The 20,167-nt window shown below is 36.8% G+C and overlaps 2 protein-coding genes across 2 annotated transcripts; both read left to right on the top strand.

The window, feature by feature from the left end:
* The first annotated feature begins 926 nt into the window (after positions 1-926).
* LOC144439005 (uncharacterized) lies at positions 927-9,612 on the top strand. The gene is made up of 4 exons (XM_078128243.1): positions 927-1,098; positions 6,392-6,677; positions 7,824-8,030; positions 8,560-9,612. The coding sequence occupies exons 1-4, from the start codon at positions 1,030-1,032 to the stop codon at positions 9,375-9,377; spliced, it is 1,380 nt and encodes a 459-aa protein (XP_077984369.1). The 5' UTR covers positions 927-1,029; the 3' UTR covers positions 9,378-9,612.
* Positions 9,613-14,796: 5,184 nt separating this feature from the next.
* On the top strand, positions 14,797-18,775 carry LOC144439033 (uncharacterized). The gene is made up of 4 exons (XM_078128274.1): positions 14,797-15,093; positions 16,598-16,886; positions 17,438-17,653; positions 17,921-18,775. The coding sequence occupies exons 1-4, from the start codon at positions 15,022-15,024 to the stop codon at positions 18,517-18,519; spliced, it is 1,176 nt and encodes a 391-aa protein (XP_077984400.1). The 5' UTR covers positions 14,797-15,021; the 3' UTR covers positions 18,520-18,775.
* The last annotated feature ends 1,392 nt before the right edge of the window (positions 18,776-20,167 follow it).

The raw sequence follows: 20,167 nt of genomic DNA, 5'->3' as shown, positions 1-20,167 counted from the left end.
GGAAATGATACCAGTTGGCGTCAATTAACGCAATTATGTTCCCTGAAACTCGGAAATGTGTCCGTCATAGGTAAAATATTGAACGCCTTATCGTGATATCGCGGTATTACCTCATGTTACCATGGCCACATATAAACGGATGATGATGATGATGATGATGATGATGATGATGATGATGATGATGATGATGATGATGATAATCATGATCATGATGATCATGATGATCATAATGATGGTGGTGGTGGTGGTGACGACGACAATGACGACGACGGCGGCGACGTTGTTGTTGTTGTTGTTGTTGTTGTTGTTGTTGTTGTTGTTGTTGTTGTTTTTTGGTTTGGGTCGGGTTGGGTTTTTTTGCAAAAAAACGTTGTAAGTAATCTATGGATATGGTGATAAGAGTTAATCTTCGCGGATTAGAAAATGTTTACTAGGCTAGGCGGAGTACCCACTAATGCACTGACGTGAGATTGAAACGTAACCGTTCAAAGACCTTCAAAGCAAAAGACTTGAAAAGTCAATGAATGGACTTGGTTGGTTGGTTGGTGGGCCGGGTTTTTTCTTTCAGATATATATGTTGAAGTGACAAAGTAAAACAGTCGTGTAAATAGGCAGAAGTTCTTATACTCACTGGACTAATAATTGTCAGCTGAATACCTAATGGTATAAATATGACATGGTTTCGGGAACGATTCCTTCTAGTCACAACTTCCAGGGAAATCTGTTTTCTAATATGAGTCAATTAAAAAACGTCCTCTAAGACTTGTCTTAACAAAACACGACTGTGATTGGCAGCTTTTGAAATTATAATTAGGACGTTTCTTCATTTTACATTTACCTTTTATGCTTTGGAAAGAAAACAGCGAGGTCTGATCTGATTGGCCTATCGAACGAACCATTACACATCTTGAACGGCAATGGGAATTCCCAACTTTGACGATGTTGGCTACAAGTCGTTGTATGTACATTTGCATTTTGTACAAACATAGTTGTGGACTGACTGACTAGAACTTCTGGTAACTTCGAAGTATGGCTTTCGAATTACTGTTCCCGCACATGACTTTACTTTTCCAGTTAACTCTTGTCAGTGTTCATGGGGTAAGTAAGACACCGTACCTTATTTATTTATAATCCAAGTGTGTGTCTGAATGTGTTGGTGTGTATAGCACAAGGCGGAAGTAACTATAACCTCAATAGGGACATTATATACTGTGTACACACAATGAATACACAAAGTTCACAATGAAGTAGGTCATTTGGCAAAGGCGGATTTTCCGGTTTTCCTTGAAGTTTACATTCTGAAAGTCTATCTTTGGTGTCGAATATCAAGATCTCTCTTAGAGATTGGAAGTCACGGATAACCTCTAGACTACGATGTTTAGCAAAATCACGATTCTGATTTGTATAGCTATTCCAGTACATTTTGAAAAAAAAAAACTTTGTACAAAATACTAGTAATACCTACTTATATTATAAAATGTCTCGAAGTTTCAATTTAGGCTGTTCGATTATTTCTGAAAGAGGTTAATAAAAACTAGAACCCACTTAAAATTCTGGAACCTCCAAAAAGGAACTGGACATGCTGCATCTGTAATAAACAACACATTGTATGGATTGACGGTTATAAATAAATCGCAGGCATAAGTGTCGTGACACGATTTGTACAGGGTTGACTGACGCCAATCAAAGATAGAGTGTAACATCTGACCTGCATTGCATGGGTCCCGGGCATGACCCGGCCCACTCACGGTCTGGTGACCGACCCATCATCGTGATGATAGCGAGGTTATTTCCAATGTGTGCATACAATGCTCACAGGTTATAGCCATAATACGACGCGAAACTAGTCGTTGCTAGAAATAGAAACTCTACGTAAATCCCCGCATCTGCCTGTTGATATGAGTGAACAATGTCTGCCTTCAAAAATTACATCCACGTCTCAACGCCGGACGTATGCAACAAGCCACTGTACAATATTTTACCCACAACTCTATCTGATTTGTACTGTTGGACATCATCTCCTTGAAGTCATACAGATCTCACCAGTGTACACGGTTTTGTTAGAATATTTTTGCCATTTTCAAAACGTAGAATTGCCACTGATGAGTTTCTGAATACATATTATCATTGGTTCTGGTATCAATGATTTATTTATTGTAGAAGGAGTAGCAATTTTAGAAATTTGTCAACAGATTTTCTTGAAAGACATGCAAAATATTTTCTACGAAACTAAGGAAAATATATACACCTGTTAAGATATAGATATATTTGAATAGGTATGACAAAAGAAATTTACATACTAAAACTCTCTGTCTACCCAAGTTAGTGATACTTTGACATTGAAAAGTGTTTTATTCAAAGTACATGTTTCATTTAGTTGTTTGTACATTTTTATGCAAAATTTAGAACTTTATTTTTGATTCCCAAACGTACTTTTGTTACATACTAATTAAATGTAATTACTATGCTTAAAATGTTGACATATATGGGTTATTGAAGAAGTTATAAAATAAGGAACTTCCAAGCATACCAATCAGAGAATTGTGGATAATATATTGTACAGTGCACGCCTCTTTACGGCACTGTCCAAAACGTACTCGCCAAGAAGTACTTATTTCGTTGTTTCAGAAGAAATATGTGCTATGGCTTGCGAGAACAGAATACCACCTCGGGAACAGTTGCCCACACATTACGTAACAATTCTGTCATGACAACGTGACATGGAAAGAAATAGATGTGACGTTTCACAACTACCATGACTATGTTAGATACTATACAATTAATATATTCAGAGCGTAATCTAGTAGGCCTATGTATGTTCATTTAAAATGTAGCGAAAAAATAATGAGATAAGCAAAATTTGCATATCTTCATAATGTCAAGGGCACATAACGAGTACTGTTTTAGACAATTCACTAGGCTGTGAAACCGTCTGGGTAGATTTAGGCCTGTATGATTTACAAATTTATTTATCCGTTGGTTTGAATATTAACATTTTGTGATAGAGAATACCTTTGATGTTGTATCAAATCCAAATATTATGCAAATAATCTCATTAATATGCAAGCCATGCACGATCTTATGTCTTTTCTGTTACAAATGTAGTTGCGACAGCGTTGATACTTGGCTAGTGCAATGTCATCATGTCGTTGATAATTCGTTAATCGATAAAAGTTCTAGGATATTTCAATTAGTAGTTGACGTCTCTTTGAACTACAATTGCTATAAGAGGTTGACAGATTTGTAAAAAAAATCCCGCCTCACATAAAACATTACATATAGACTTTAAATTTCCATGATAATTCTCTTCTACCGGAGTCAGACAAAGATATAAAAGTAACGTGTATGTTGGCGCAACTACAGTTGCGTGCACAAAGAATGTCGCACTTATCTAGCAATGCTATGATTAATCGGAAAACAGCGGGAAAGAACATATTTCGGTTCTGTAATGTAAATTAATAATACCTCTGACCTTCAGAAGAAATGTATTTACTATGTTTTTGTTATTTGTTGTGTATCTATAATCTGTTCCCGATAAGAAATAGTAATAATGACTATAGAAACTTCTACTAGACATTACAACGATTTGTTCAGTCTTTCAAGGAAGTAATAACATTTATCGTTGATTCCTACACACGTTTTTTCTATTTATAGAAATCAATTTGAGAAAGTAGTGTTTACAATTGTGTCACGACTTTCAATTTAAAAAACCCCACCTGTTTGACATCAACGACAGCCTACAATACCACTCGATGACATCTCCTACTTATCCACAGAAATTTAATCACGTAATACTAATAATAATAACTTGAAAGTTGTTGTTCATCACGACACGTCCTTCATTAGGGGGTTTACAGGAGAAATAAAAAAAGTTACCGTTTTTGTTTCACCCAGGGGACATGATGTTTTCAACACAAAGGTAGACACAATTCATCTGTGGACTAACAATAACAGAGACACAACAAACACAGCAGGACCCTTTACATAATCACATTGAAAAGTGACAAAGCATTGCTATTCTTGTTACAAGGTTGTAGAAATTCGCTTCCTTATATTTCCTCTTAGTAAGCAGTAGACGGGTTATCATGATTGAAAACTAACATTTTGAGTGTGTGTGCGTGTGTGTATGTGTGTGTGTGTGTGTGTGTGTGTGTGTGTGTGTGTGTGTGTGCTAGCAGTTTCTGTATTTTGTTTGAAACACAAAACGTATGAAAAGTTTTTTTAAAAACATCGTGCTTCCAAATTGAAACTCTACACTCTCTCTAGTTTGGTAGTATCTCGTTTTGGACTGCTTTTTGTTTTTCCTCGTTACCACTCTCGCCAATCTTCATGACATACGTACATCCAGAGATGAAAGTACGTAATTCATGGTGATTATTTGAATCCCAACCTCAAAGTTAGCCTCTGTGGTGCGGTGGATGGCAGGTTAACCGACAACGGAGGCTACCTCCAGAACGAGACACTACGTGATAGAAATTATATTTGATTTGATTTGAGTTGATTTAATTTATTTCAGCACAATAAAATAAACATTCAGTATACAGTTATACAGAAAACAGTTACAACAAACAAAATAAAGTTAACGTTATTGTGCTGGGATAACAGAGAAAAGTTAAAAACTTATTTCCACTGTGGTCCCACATAGAAAAGACAAACTCAACTTTACCAAAATACAGATTAAACTCACAAGAGACAAAACAACAATCAGTAAAAAAGGAAGTCACCGATCCATTAAATCATAAAAGTATCCTTTCAACCCTTTCTTTCAAAGAATACTAGAAGTTATGCTCTGTACATTTCTTTGTTCCATTGCACACTGGCTGTATAAACAAAACTATTCTTATAAAACCGAGCCCCGCCTGGAATAAAAATAGAATAGGGACCGGATCTAGTTCTATATACATGACTATTAAAAACAAATGGATCGGATAGATACTTCGGTGCCAATCCTGTTCTAGCTCTATGTACATGGTTGAGCTTAATATTTGTGGTTTATATTTTGGCAAACTGGGGGGGGGGTCTAAGAAAATCTGCCAATCAACTGAAATTTCTTGTGTATCATGAATAACAGGTTGAATGCATATCAATGAACAAAATATACAGGATTCCACAGTTAGATAGGACTAGAATGAGAGCCGATGTAGTCTAACGTGTACGTGTATAGGACTGATTTATATTTGTATTTTGATGAAATACATGATTGTATGTACACGCCCAGAGTACCTTCTACTCGTAAATCACCGTCGTCTTTTACTGCACGTACCGTTCACGATGCACCGTTATTTCGCAGTGTCACGGAAGAAATAACAGCTCTGACTTTTGAGAGAATGCACGTAAATCTACTCAAAACATACGATACAAATTGAATGTAATTTGATTCATAGGTTCCTGGTTATTAGGATTGTAAACTAACACCAGGAAATACTCTGTATTCGTCTGTTGACACGAGACAATAATTTATTTGACTTTTAGAGTGATTAATCCTTTCGGTGCAGTTAGTAACATCCCCTTCTTCCAAATCTTTTAGCCACATGTTAACGGTGATTTTTTTTTGAATTCCTGGTACAAATGTATCAACGTGTCAACGTCATTTCCTTTTAATTCTGAACTTTGTGCTTATTTTCATGGAACACAGACAAGTTTGAATAACGAGTGAAAGGTTGAGTTGTAAAAGTATTTTTTTTTCCTGTTCAATTGACTCGTAATTGTCTCGGCACGAGTATTGGTGTTAGTAGTGGTGGTAACGGGCTTAGACCAATAACAGACATCTATGGGTCAATATAGTATCAAAGGGGGTTCACGAATTGTTCAAGTGGCCATAGAGGTATTTATTTTGGACTTTTATTGAATAAAATCTTCACTATGATCACGATTTCCTTCTTCTGAGGTCGAGTGATTACCCAAATCCCTCCCTGTCCGCACTTTAACGAAGGTTTTTTGTTTGTTTGTTTTTTGCGATTTATTGAGTTACAATCACGAACTTGGTCTATGTTGTTTCTCAATGTTTGAAAAGTATTAAAACGTAGTAAAGTTATTTAGGGTTGTCGGTGGTTAAACCACTTGCCTCTTACCACAGTGACTGCGGTCGGGGTTCGAACCCATTCAGGGCTTGATTGAATTTTCCATGCTGTAATGTAAGTACGAAGAGTGTCGTTCAGTTTGTTTCTACCGAACAACGCAGGTTTTTCCCAGGTACTCGGGTTTCATCCTGCATTAACACTGAACCCACGAGGGATGGCCCTCACTGGACTTCTTGGGAGACAAGTGTTTATATGCTTAAAGAACTATCCAGTATAAAAAGTATTATTATTATTCATTAATAATCCCCCAACGAATCTAGAAAATTCATTTTACATATATCCCATAATCTTTTGGTTTGGTAATTTTTCAGATGAGATTAGAATGCGGAGGACACAGTCACAAATTTATATCAATGGATCCCTATGGCAACACGATTTGTACACAATGTAGTGAGTGTCCCCCTGGAACGGGTGTGAGTAGTCCATGTCAGGGATCATTTGACACGGTATGTGAGATGTGCCCAGACGGAACATACTCTGGAACCTGGAGTCGAACCAGGAAATGTCAGCAGTGTACAGCATGCTCCCCACATCAAACAGTGATAAGAAACTGTACCTCGCTTAAAAATGCGAAATGTGCCAAAGAATGTGATGTAGGTAAGTAAATTCAAATCATGTCAAATATAATGACAAATAAGATATTGATGATATATTTGTGATTTTTTGTTCGAACCCTAGAATATACATAATTTATGTGTCCGTCCGATGATCATTAATGCCAACATAGGCTTGAACCAAAGTAAAGTTTTTTGATCATGAACGGACGACTTGGTAAGCGTTCTTGCCACACAGTGTGCGAACTTCAATTTTCGGGGGGGTTTTCATGGATAACATGGGGGCTGAGCTGATTGGTCATACGTCATGGTGCCGACATTGATTGTGTCAAATTATCTGGATGTAACCTCGGTGACCTTAAAGGAAATATGACGTGTACAATAACCGCGAAAGTGATATGCTAATTTAAATTTTATGCTGGTTTTTCCTCACCGATATGGCCAAATACTGACTTGGATTTACTGAGTTCGCAGGCTGTGTAGAGACAAAGTTCGCCAGGTCGACCATCCTGCCTTCTATGTAGGCTAGGTTTCCGTCATTATGATGTCGAAATGGTATACTTTTATTGTGTTAATGCAGGCTGTTTTAGCTCATAATATCTTCTGTATATTCACACGTTTATATATTAGGCTTACGTTGTATCTAGGGTAGTGGTTAGTTATCGTCAATTTACTTCCTGGACGATCATAAGACAACATGGATAACTTAAGTTCTAAACATATTACCAGATTTCTCACTGAAAATTTAATGTTTTCTGATGTAAAATAGTTGTAGAAAGCTTAAGTTTACATATAATTGATTTCAGATCTTTAGTTTATGACGTCAGTGTCGGGATGGGCAAAATTATTCATCGATTCCGTTGTGATATGGCCATACGACTATACATGTACTACAAAAACCATCGATTTGAACGATATACATCCGGTTCAGATATGATATCAGATCCTGATAATTTTTTAAGATTAAGTTGATAGATGATGGCACACATACCGGAGGACTTGATTGGGCCACAATACCCCAATGGGCCACACAATACCCAAGTTACCTTTAATACAAACTGACGAAAATAATGAAATGATAGCCGATGGCTAGATAGCGTTCTCGATAAAATAGATGTTATAACATAAAATTTCTTTCAAGACAATCTTTTCAAGTTTATCATTTTCACCACTTTTCTATATTTCACAGGCTATTATATGAATGAATTGACTGACATCTGTGAACCATGTTCATGGTGTTTCCCAGACCAACCCAACATGGCACCACCTGTTGTAACACAGTGTATCAAGGCAGAAATTCCACGTGACTACTGGTGTATGCCAAGTCCACATGAATATCGACCCTTCACTGAAATTGCGGTGAACAGACCGAAAACAATTTATAAAGATACTCAAGGTATGGCATCCCCGATGCTTTTCGTGAAGAACACAATGGCGATTTTTTGAGTTGAAAGAAATGATTTGAGCGAACGAGAAAACAGAATTGTTCTAAAACAATTAGAAATTACATATGGTTTCATCTCAGACCACAAGTCAAGTGGACTTAAGCATTATCGATAGAGGAACTGCTTATCCTCCGTGAAACCAATCTGACAATAGTATACTATATTTCGTGACATGATCTATACGATCTATTAATTTTCATTATGACTTATATTTATTTTCATATTCCATATGTATCACTCCTCTAGGAGAGATTTTTTTTATCAACCACAGTGTAGAATTTCAAACATGAACATACTCTCATCAAGGCATCGGTTTTCACACGAATATCATAAATGACCTTTAACCTCTATATAACACTCCGCCTATATCCTCGTTCAGATATGGTATCCGTAATGATTACTAAATATACACAATTTTGACCAATCTGTCCAGACATGCTTTTTTTCTGTTACATTTCATTTCATTTTTTCGCTCTCCAGACATCGGCAATATTCTGAACGCTGATGAACCCCGTACAATTGTCATGCAGCCAGATGATGATAATGATGTTGTTAACGATACAAAGGCTCGTCGTACTTTAACTTTCGAGGAACCAATAACAAATCAGATAACAAGTCAAAAAGAAACGACAAGTGAAAAATATTTGAAGACTGATCAAGAAAACGGAGAAGTAGGAGTGTTTGATGCTGATATCACAACTAAAAGCACCATCAAAAGTAACATTCAATATATAAGTGAAACAACAGAATCGTTGTTTCAGAATGTGTACGTATACGTAGTTGCCATGGTAACTTTTGTCGCCATAGCGATTGTTACCATCGTAACCATCGTTTTCTTGCGAGTTAAGCATGCGAAAGGAAAACAAACACAAAAACACACAACATATCATGAAAACATCAATATTTCAGAGAACCCTGGTTACGTCATCTCTGATTTGATTCAACCAGACCACAAAACTAAATGCAAGCTGGATGAGTCGGAAAACAACAGCACTGGCGAACAAGACAGTGTGTATTTGATCACCAAAGGATCTCCAGATCAAAACCTCAACTTGCAAGTTCACACAAACGTACTTGGTTCTAATGTTGTTGACATGGTAACGAAGCAAGAGAAAGCTAACACGGGTGATGTTATTGACCAGTGGTTAAGTGGTCCTTTATATGTCGACAGCAAACCCGATGACGATCCAACCACGTTGCGGTACAGTTACCTGCCCCGTGATAACAATTTTGATGACCATACCTCCATTATCATGGCCGATGATAAGAAAACTTTTCATCAAGGAAATCTGGTCTGACTCAGCTTACACTGTCAAATTTGCGAGATTCGCTTAGAAACTACCACAATGCCTTGGTAACTATGGTAGTGAAAATCACGGAGTATATTAACATCAAAACAACGGGTCACTTTTTTATGTTATCGGTGATGTGTACATTTCGTTTGAAGATTTTAAATACTGCACAATTTACTACGCGGTCAATTTATGGAATATATGGAATGGATATGGCTTCACGCACGCGCACTCACGCACATGCACATGCACGCATACATACATACATACATACATACATACATACATGCACGTGTGCATACATACATACATACATACATACATACATACATACATACATACATACATACATACATACATACATACATACATACATACATACATACCTGCATGCATACATACATACATACATACATACATACATACATACATACATACATACATACATACATACATACATACATACTTACTTACTTACTTACTACATAACTAGCTTTCGCCATGTTATCAGGTCAGAAAAGAGAATAGCACTAAGATATGCAGAGGTACTTATAACTTTATGCGCGACTCTGTACTGCTCTTTCTCTTATTTCGAGCAATCACGACATTAATTGTTACGTGTAGACTGACATGGTATAACTATATCATAGCACAATACACAGCAAAACTATGTAGTATACTGAGGCGCCGTTTGGATCTTTATGATAATATCAATAAGTGGTTGACGCTGTCGATATTCGTGTTTGCTATCCAAGTTCTGTAAATTTAACACTAACTTTATCGAAGCGGCTCAACTTTGAATTTTTCGGCGTCCAATAATATTGTTTTGTATTTGATAGTTACTTTTCCACGTGTACGAATACTTAGTCTATTCGACAACTTTCCATTGTATGATTATACTAACATGGAAATAAAGTTTATTTTGATGTAAGAAATTACTGCAGTAACTTTTTCTTAATAACTCTTATTCAATCCTAGACAAGGAACACTTTACGTTGGCTGTCTGAGATTCCTTAATACATGAGTAATCGTGTTAGATTGGGTAAGCATATCAGTCAGATAAAACGTAACTGGGGTTGATTGATTTAATACGGTTTAGTGGATATTTTCACCATTAGTTATGCATATTTTGCACACAGCGGAATGAACACTATGACTTCATAGTTTGGATATTCAAAAAGCATCGTGAGATCGATGACGTAATGTGGCACTAGGCCACAAATAAAGTATTGTGTAGGTTGGTATTTTGGTAATGTTATGTGTTATCACTAGGTTATCAAATACTTTCGGAATGTGGTAAGCCGGATCTACAAATATAACGTTACCAGGCGTACCTGATTGTCACAGACAGTTTTTGTTTTGTTAAGTTTATTTTAATCACTTGAGCGCTTTTTAAGTTGTTTTGTGTGGGCGTCTGTCTCTGATATGCTTACTGTTTTGGAGCTGACATCATCGGTCATCTGATACGACACTAGTACTCACACAACTGATAGTTCGAATTCGTTTGTATATGTTGCTTCCAAGTTATATCTCAACTACCCTATCTGACAGCCAGCCAGCCAGACAGACAGACAGACAGACAGACAGACAGACAGACAGACAGACAGACAGACAGACAGATTGACAGACAGATAGACATACATACATACATACACAAATATATATGTATATACATACATACATACATACATACATACATACATACATACATACATACATACATACATACATACATACACACACATACATGCACATACACACACACACACACACACACACACACACACACACACACACATATATATATATATATATATATATATATATATATATAAGACGATTGCTATACTACTGTAATTGAACATCTGAAACTGCTCTAGGGATTTAAAGAGAAGACGTTGTGTATGACATACACCGTGATACACTTACACGCACTATATACAAATAGTACTGTGTTATATTGAAATTAGGCTGAGTATATTTGTCTGAGGAAAGTTGCAATAGTTGGTATATGTGTGCACGTAGTAAAACGTAATGTAAAAGTATTCACGAAGGCACGTTTGAAAGCTTATACCACCATGCAATTATTGTATCTATTTCAATTTCAAAATACAAATTCGGATCGCCAACTTGCAAAAAATGTGTCTATTCTGGTTTATGTTACTTCGAACTTCTATAGTTTAATTGGTCTTATCATTTTAGCCAATTACGCCAACACGATATGGCGGGCTGAAATAGGAACGAGTGTTAGTGGGAAAATGTTGTTGCTATGGTGAATTTAGTCTATTTTTCAAATATTTTTCATTTTGTATATAGCTTGAAATAGTAAGACCACGACCAGTTTCTGGACTAAAGTTTATCGTCGCTAACCGTCCAAAACGTTCTTGCCAGAGCATCACCAGAAACACGTACGCATGTGCATTGACTTGCGAGAATGGGCTACGTTTGGTAACACGACAATGCAATAATAAATCCACTGAAAAAATGTGGTTATCGTCTTGATTTGTGACATGTTTATCCTCTGCTATATAAATAGCACGGGGGAATTTATAGATTGAAGTAGTTCAGTTCTGAACACATTTTTGAACCAAGAGGGCGCATGTACCATAACAAAAAGAGTATCAGCGTAAAAAGAAGAGGCAAGTTCAACTACATGCCGAATGTATGTTGGGATGAATTTGGTCATCAGTTTGAATCAAACAAAATAAAGACTAGTTTTGCAGAAACCACAAATGAAGCATTTGCTCCAAAGTAAACGGGGCGGGGGGGGGGGGTTGATTTGTGAGATTTACATTTAATAATTTATGCTTATAATAAATGATATTAATTGTTTATGTCTACACAACGACTTCGTCATGCCTATTTCTGCACAATCGTTGCAGTTGTATATCATTATAGTTGACATTCCTGAGATAAGAACATAACTGTAGGCTTATAATCTAGCAACTGACAAGATTCATAAAATTTCATTATATCAACTTTATTATATGTATGTTGAAAGGTAGCCAAGAGACTTTTTATTGTAGTGTTTTCTAATCTAGTGATCCCTTGGCAAAGTATATATATGATCTGTAGATTAGGAAAGCCCACCGTACGAAAGCACCGTTCTCTGGACTATACTTGAAAGGTTGGATGATTGTAGTTTCTTGTCCACATCACTATATATGAGGCTCGAGATTTAGAATTCCGACCTATGGACTTGAATTAACATCGATAATGTGGACGTGCAAGATAGACTCATCGTCGCAAGCCCGGGCACGTATTTCTGCTGAAGCAACCTCGGTGTGACGGTATGGCGTGGGCTATGCCATAAAAGAGGCTGTGGTTTACGACGGTGGATAGACGCAAATCAATGTATTAACCCATTGCACGTAGATGAAGGCTATACAAGAAGTTAACATTTCGAATATCCGACTCTAGTTCCACAGCTTTCCTATTTCGACACACTCACCTAGGGGTCCCACGTTACGAAAACCTACTAGGAACGTTCAAACAAAACTTTGTTATTTACGAAAAACTTGTTTTCCCCAGTAAATTATTGTGTCGCGTAATACGTCAAATTTAGCATGGTGATGGTTAAAAGCATCGTGTACAATTAAAGACACTTCATCATTCAGTCGTCTCTATATATTGAACAGCTAACTGAACTTTAGGTCCGGTGGCCACGAAGCGGTAATACATTACAATTGGTGTTATAACCTCCCTTATTCACAACGAAACAAAAACCAAATTAGAAATATAAACAGTTCTTGTATTTGTTTGTAGGTAAACGTACACCGAGAGTGTAGTTGTGAAATTTCCCGTTTGTGTGTATGAGGTCATCTGAGAAGAACTGGTACCTAAAACAACAGTCTTGGAGACTGGAAAAGTTGACGTCAATCGTGAAAGATTGAGAGCCAAATAAAATTATTTGTTTTGATACCATTCATCGGAACTTTGATATGTTCCAAGATCTTCCAAGTATTATCAGGAATGATAAGTTTCCATAATATTACACAGGACAATATGACGTACTTTGAAAATATACTCTTTGGAAGAGTTTTCCTTTTAAGTAATTACTCAAGAATAAATGGTAAAAGTTGCCATTACTGTGACATTGGAAACGTCGATTTATCTCCAAGCGATCGTGTTTTGTTAGTGTCAAAATCTTGAATGTGTTAGAAAAGCCATATGCATGAAACTCTAGCTCTGTATGTGTTCATGAATGTAAGGTCAGGTTGGGGACGTTACTTACATTGTAGCACCGAGTAACGGTGCAACAGAAAGAGCGGGGCAACTAGAGAGGACGTCAGGCAAACTACTTATAGAATACGGTTGAATGTGCCTTCGGAACTAAGTTCGAAGTTCTTATATAAATATAACTATCAAGGTTCTTATATAAAGCCCTCCAATCTTTCATTCTTAAACCTTTTTTGAATAATTTTATTAAAATAAATTTTGACATGTTCAGGAAATTGACACTTTTATTTTCCCATCTCGAGTTAACACGGTATTCGGCGGCCATATTGGATTACTTTTCTGAAATGGCGAAATAAAATCGATATCATTTTGTCCTCTATATTGTTATTTGAATAACCTTTTATCGATTTAACTGAAAATGGGTTCAAGTTTTCTTTAGTAAACTATAACAGAAAAACATTTAAGATTTTGATTTCCTGGGCAAATACTAAAGCAAGTGGTCCATATTTTAACTTCGAGTATTCGAAAAAGTACTTCGGCTCAGAAGAAGAAAGATGTATGGGCGATGACTAAACAATCTACGCTACCCCACCCCATCTCCTCGACCCCATTCCTCTAAAGCGAAATTTTCCTACCACTGCACTGGTCGTACAGTGTGTCATCTCTCATTTCAAACTGAACCCTCTTGGGGTCACGTGACGCGGTAATGGAAAACCCCAAACTCTGGCGTCCACGTACAGTGCGAGTATTAACGAGTAAAGACGTGCGGTGAAATCTCGAAGAAATGTTCAAAATATTTTTACTTGGCCATGGAAATAAGTAACAACAATCTAGCCATCTATTTGACAATAAGTGAAAATGGTGAAGAGTGAGCAATGGCTTTTTGTATCCCCCTTTCCGGTACACCTAATGTATAATGTTGTCATGTTATTGTTTTAAAGTGTTGTATCAGGTTTAGTTATGGGATATTTATTTATTTATGGGATGACCAACGGGAGCTAGTCCCATTTATTGACTCCTTTGGTTCAGTATTGCTGTCCCTCCTTGTTGTATCAGTACTAGTAGAACGATTGATGGATCTGCCTTAAAATTTGCATGTTTTTTACAAAGCTTCACTCCCGACAGTGCTATGCCATGGCGCTTGCGCATGATGACGGAATAAATATTCATAAATAGGTCTTTCCATGTCAAAAATTAAAGTATTTTTTTATCAAATCAACCAACCATCGTCGACCACCAGTCGAGAATTCATTAAAATACTGGCGAAAAAACAAACATACAACCAATTTAGTAACGAAGCAAATAAGCTTATGTATTATTCGCCGCATAAAATGACATCGTTTTGAACATTTCAGGGGAAATCCCCCTCAACGTTTTTCGGTTAGTTCGAAGTACGCGAGCTGTTTTACTTCTCGGAAGGCAACCATGAGAGAACGAGGTCGTCTGAAAGTTACCTAAAAAATACTACAAAATGTTGATGTCTTTATTTAGTATCATCCTAACCAATGTGACGATGAACATTATCTGTGTCAGCGTCAGTGCGGTAAGTAAGCTTATAACAGACCAAGCCTTATAGATTTAGAGTAAACTGTGCACAGTACCTAACCGCGTCTGCCACTTTCATTTTGTTCTGAACCCGGAAATAAGTTTGATGACGTAAGTGTCTACAAATGGCGTTCCATGACAGTGAACATATTATGCACAGGTGGGTGGTTTGGTATACAGTCGTTTGTTTACTTCCCGCGTAACAATTGTCGTGTTGTCGTTACACCCATCATGGGATATTTCAACGTTACCTCTGTCGCCGTTGAGTGCATGCGCACCGTGACACATTCTATTCAAACAACGTTTTAATTAAACCTTCCCACTTCACGAAAGTTAACGACAGATGAATGGAAATCCCCAAAATCTTTTACAGTATTTATACAAATTCGCCCACTCAGTTGACTCTAGACTGATATAATGATCAAAAAACATTCGAATACAAGGTTTACTTGTGTAGGAGTAAAAAACGTACAAAGTTCACCGCCATATTGGATTGCAACAACAAAGGAATTCAATCGAATAAAATGAGCCAATCAGAATGCATCAGCAGTATTCAAATCTTCTGAAAGATCCAATGAAAATGCATGATAAATAGCCAAACATTAATTGTGTAAAGTTGCTACTTTAATGAAATACTTGACATCCCATAAAATTCATGTATACTGCATCTGTATACGTTTCTTTTACGATCTTCTAAGTTGCAGATTGAGAGGCCTTTGCCTGTTTGTGGTCCAAAACAGTGGAATTCCGTTCCAGGATTTTAAGATGTTTTTTAAAATAACATGAAATATGAAATTTGAGAGAGAGAGAGAGAGAGAGAGAGAGAGAGAGAGAGAGAGAGAGAGAGAGAGAGAGAGAGAGAGAGAGAGAGAGAGAGAGAGAGAGAGAGAGAGAGAGAGAGAGAGAGAGAGAGAGAGAGAGAGAGAGAGAGGGGGGGGGGGAGTCAGACATACATGTTTTCGTATAACCGCCTGTAACAGCTGTCCATTCTCGTATGATTTTGTGTTGTTTTGTAATAACCTATAAACTGTCCTTTAAATTCTTTTAAACTGCTAATTGTATTGTACAATGTAATTATTATATAACTTTTTATTTTATATTCATCTCGTACATCCGGGCTCGTACAGCGCTTTCGAATAGTTCCAACAATAGGAGGAGCGCTTTAGAAAATAAATAAATGTTTAGTTTTTTAATTATGTTAAATGAACTAGAACTAGAACTGAACGTTTATGTACATGAATAGGCGTTATAACCAATCTCTGTGTGACTGGGTTTTGGCACAGAAATTTCGACCTGGTCTAGTAAAGCTCAATTCTTGAAAATCTTTTGACCAAGTAAATGGCGAATCGAGGTAAAGCGAATATTTCCGTAATTGTATCGCATTCCACGTTTACAGAGAATCGAATATTTCCGTAATTTTATCACATTCCACGTTTACAGAGAATCGAATGTCCCTTTTCAGTAAAGAGTTCATAATCATAATAGTTATATCTACTTTGCAGATGACAGATAATGAGTGTGGTGGCCATAGTCGCAAGTTTCTTTCGACTGATCCCTATGGCAACCCTATATGCAAACAGTGTAGCAAATGTCCACCTGGTACAGGTGTTCGTCGTCTATGTGAAGGAACAAGTGATACAGAATGTGAGATTTGTCCAGTCGGGATGTATTCTGGAACGTGGAGTAGTACAAGAGTGTGTCAGCCATGTCAGGTTTGCTCTCCACATCGACAAATCACTCGAAACTGTACATCACAACATAACAGCAAGTGTAGTGACAGCTGTGACTTCGGTAAGTATCGTTTATCTCCGTATGTAACTGTTTAAACTCTTCGTAGATCTTCGGATTTTAAGATCTCTCGGATTCTCCTCACATATGTACGTGTCCAAGATTAGCATATAGTGAAATTGCAACCCCACCATGCCACACATCTTCCTAAGTAGATATATGGACTGTAATTTGACGCAAAATGTATACAGCAGCGTAACCCATCACATATAGATAATGTAGTGATGAGGATGAACTCTGGATGAACTAGTCAAATGCCAGATTACACAAACGATTCCAGTTGCCTTGTGTCTGTCTAAGGCTTTACCAAAATCACTTTACAACAGTTTACCTACCTACCTACCTACCTGCACGCATGCACATACACACATGCGCGCGCACGCACGCACGCATCATGCATGCATGCATGCATACATACATACATACATACATACATACATACATACATACATACATACATACATACATACATACATACATATATGTAATTACTTATTATTTCCATTGATATTTACACAAATGTTACCTCCAATATATTTTATTCAAATTCGAAGGTTTTTATCTGAATGCATTGACTGATTTCTGTGATGAATGTTCATGGTGTTTCCCAGACCAACCTGAACATTCCCCTCCACGAATCACGGAATGTATACAACAAGGTGTCGCAAGAGAATTTCAGTGCATGCCAACGATGGGTAATAACCGCCATTATTCCTTACTTCGAAGTGGTGGTGCTGGTGCTGATGCTGACGAAGCCAGTACATCAAAAGGTAAGATTTTGTTTGTTAATTTCACGTGCCGATAAACGTGGAAATAGTGGAAATATCGTACTAAGCTCTGAATTGGGATTTTTAACAACATTGTTCAAAGTGAAAGTGAAACCAAATACAATGTAACATAAAAATGTGAGCAAATCAATTTATCTATGCAAACTAAATCTCTCTCTCTCTCTCTCTCTCTCTCTCTCTCTCTCTCTCTCTCTCTCTCTCTCTCTCTCTCTCTCTCTCTCTCTCTCGCTGCGCTTTCCTCTTTCTTAGATCAACAAGGAGTTGAAAATGAGGCCACTGTTGGGAATATTAGTGATGGAAAGGCAAACACCACGATAACCACAGAAAATGACACAGTTACAGATTTGACGGCCACTTTTTCTCAGCAAGTCGAAGTGGATAAGTTATCTGACTGTACGTCTTCGAAACAAGTAGATATATTCATGACGCAACAAAGAACTCTTGGTGTTCACGTGCATACCATGTCTGATCAGTATGGGACTGAGGACCAGAAAACTGGAAAGTTACGCTTAATACTCGTCCTGGTGATTGTTTGTATAAGTATTGGGCTATTAATATTTACATTACTTTTATACTACAAACGTCGAATTAGGCCCAAACAAAGACAAGAATTACAAGAACAGGCCAGATTTGTGAAAAATGAAGAGAGTGATGACACAATGACCATCATTTCCAGAGATTGGGTTTCACCGACGTCATACCCAAATGACGAAAACAGCGTACTTGTTCCCAGGGATGCTGAAGACGATGCTGAAAGTATGAACGACTCTAGTTCGGAGGATACTGAGACAAGTATCGAACAAAAACACAATGAAAATATTGACATCATTAGGTCTGTACCAATCTGAAGAAGTCACGGGATAGCTTGTATTTTATACTGATAAAGCCACTGAATCGATAAGAGGAATAACATTATATATAATATAAAGAAACTATCAGCAACATGAATTCAAAACAAACTATAATCAACATGGTTGTTGACATTTGATTTTGACACGTACGTACGTACGTACGTGCGTGCGTGTGTATGTGTGTGTACATGTGTGTGTTTGTGTATGTTTGTGTGACGTGTGTTTATATTTGCTGTTATTGTTGTTGTTGTTGCTGTTGTTGTTGTTGTTGTTGTTGTTGTTGTTGTAGTGTCAACGCGTTCTGATCAAAAGTAACTGTGATGTCCGACTCCAATGGACTGATGAACAATGTTGCTTGCTACATGAGTAAAGAAACTCAATTTTTGCCATCTGAGAGAAACGAGGTCATTTGTAAATTATTCACCCATTGCAACATGATCTTGAAAAACAAATCGCCATTAGTGATTGGTATAAAAATATGCATATAGTCATTGGTACATATACCAGTTTGAAGAGGCAAAAGGGGATAATATGTATATATGTATATATATATATATATATATATATATATATATATATATATATATATATATACTGCACAGAAAATCAGACTGCAATTAAAGAAAGAAAAAAGTATGTACAAAAACTAATTATTCCGGCCTAGAACAACGAAGCCCGTCAAAAAGAGCCTGAATTTACGAGAAGGTTACTAAACTTTGATAAATATATCTTAAGCAGGGAGATGTGTCTGTCGATGAAGAATTGAAAGATTGTTTTCAAGCAATCAACAGATGTTTGATGAGTGACTCCTGGAAGTGACTCGGTGTTATCATTTCAGTAAACAACAGAATCGAAATAAAACAAATTATACTATTTCCATCGAGTTCTTAAAAACTCACCTTGAAGTTCGTATAACTGTAATATTATAAACCTTTCTGAAACAAAAGCCATTATACAGTAACTAAGTTATTTCCAAGTCCATCTTCTGTGTTCACGCCTGAGGCTTTCTATCTAAAAACTGATTATTATTTTTAGGTTGAAGTAACAAAGTGTCTCTGTTGAACTCCTAAAATATACTATACTGAATTACAGTTCGTAGTATTCATAAATGACACACCTAAGGCATTCTTTCGTCAGGACAGATAGGTACTGTCATCCTTCGGCTTTGTTCGGCAACCTTCCGAAGCGCAATCCGAGGTCTTGTTGCTGGACTACATACATATATAGTTGTTTCCTTGCGTTTAACTAATTGTACAATTGGTTCATCTAAATAGCAGACACTTTAAACAGAGTGAAAACTTTCCCTTTTAAATACAAGACACAATATTAAACGAATTACATTAATATGAAAGGCTCGATAATCGTGACGATGTTGAACATGCACAACCACCTTCTCGTCCACAGTCCTACATGCAGCGACATTGACTACATCCTATTGACGCTGCACGTGCATGTGTACATCTCCATTTTCTCTGGAAGACTACTAGAACATTTTAAGATTGCCAACCTTAGTCCAAGATATTGTTCTCATTCTAAAAACATATTCCGATCCTTAATTTGCAATAGTTTTGTATAAACAAAGATAAATCAAATGAATTTGAAACAATATATACAAAGAGAGGACTAAATATTATGACTTAACTAG

This window comes from Glandiceps talaboti, chromosome 8 (assembly GCF_964340395.1).
Source record: "Glandiceps talaboti chromosome 8, keGlaTala1.1, whole genome shotgun sequence".
In the NCBI taxonomy this organism is placed as follows: Eukaryota; Metazoa; Hemichordata; class Enteropneusta; family Spengelidae; genus Glandiceps; species Glandiceps talaboti.
Note: the sequence above shows the minus strand (reverse complement) of the source record. Positions and strands in the feature narration are given on the sequence as shown.

What these genes read in the sequence shown, in the direction of transcription:
- LOC144439033 (XM_078128274.1), top strand. Translation starts at nt 15,022, where the DNA reads ATGTTGATGTCTTTATTTAGTATCATCCTAACCAATGTGACGATGAAC. An exon ending in TAGTGACAGCTGTGACTTCG is followed by an intron (nt 16,887 to 17,437) that starts GTAAGTATCGTT and finishes TCAAATTCGAAG; the next exon opens with GTTTTTATCTGAATGCATTG. An exon ending in CGAAGCCAGTACATCAAAAG is followed by an intron (nt 17,654 to 17,920) that starts GTAAGATTTTGT and finishes CCTCTTTCTTAG; the next exon opens with ATCAACAAGGAGTTGAAAAT.
- LOC144439005 (XM_078128243.1), top strand. Translation starts at nt 1,030, where the DNA reads ATGGCTTTCGAATTACTGTTCCCGCACATGACTTTACTTTTCCAGTTA. An exon ending in CTCTTGTCAGTGTTCATGGG is followed by an intron (nt 1,099 to 6,391) that starts GTAAGTAAGACA and finishes GTAATTTTTCAG; the next exon opens with ATGAGATTAGAATGCGGAGG. An exon ending in TGCCAAAGAATGTGATGTAG is followed by an intron (nt 6,678 to 7,823) that starts GTAAGTAAATTC and finishes TATATTTCACAG; the next exon opens with GCTATTATATGAATGAATTG.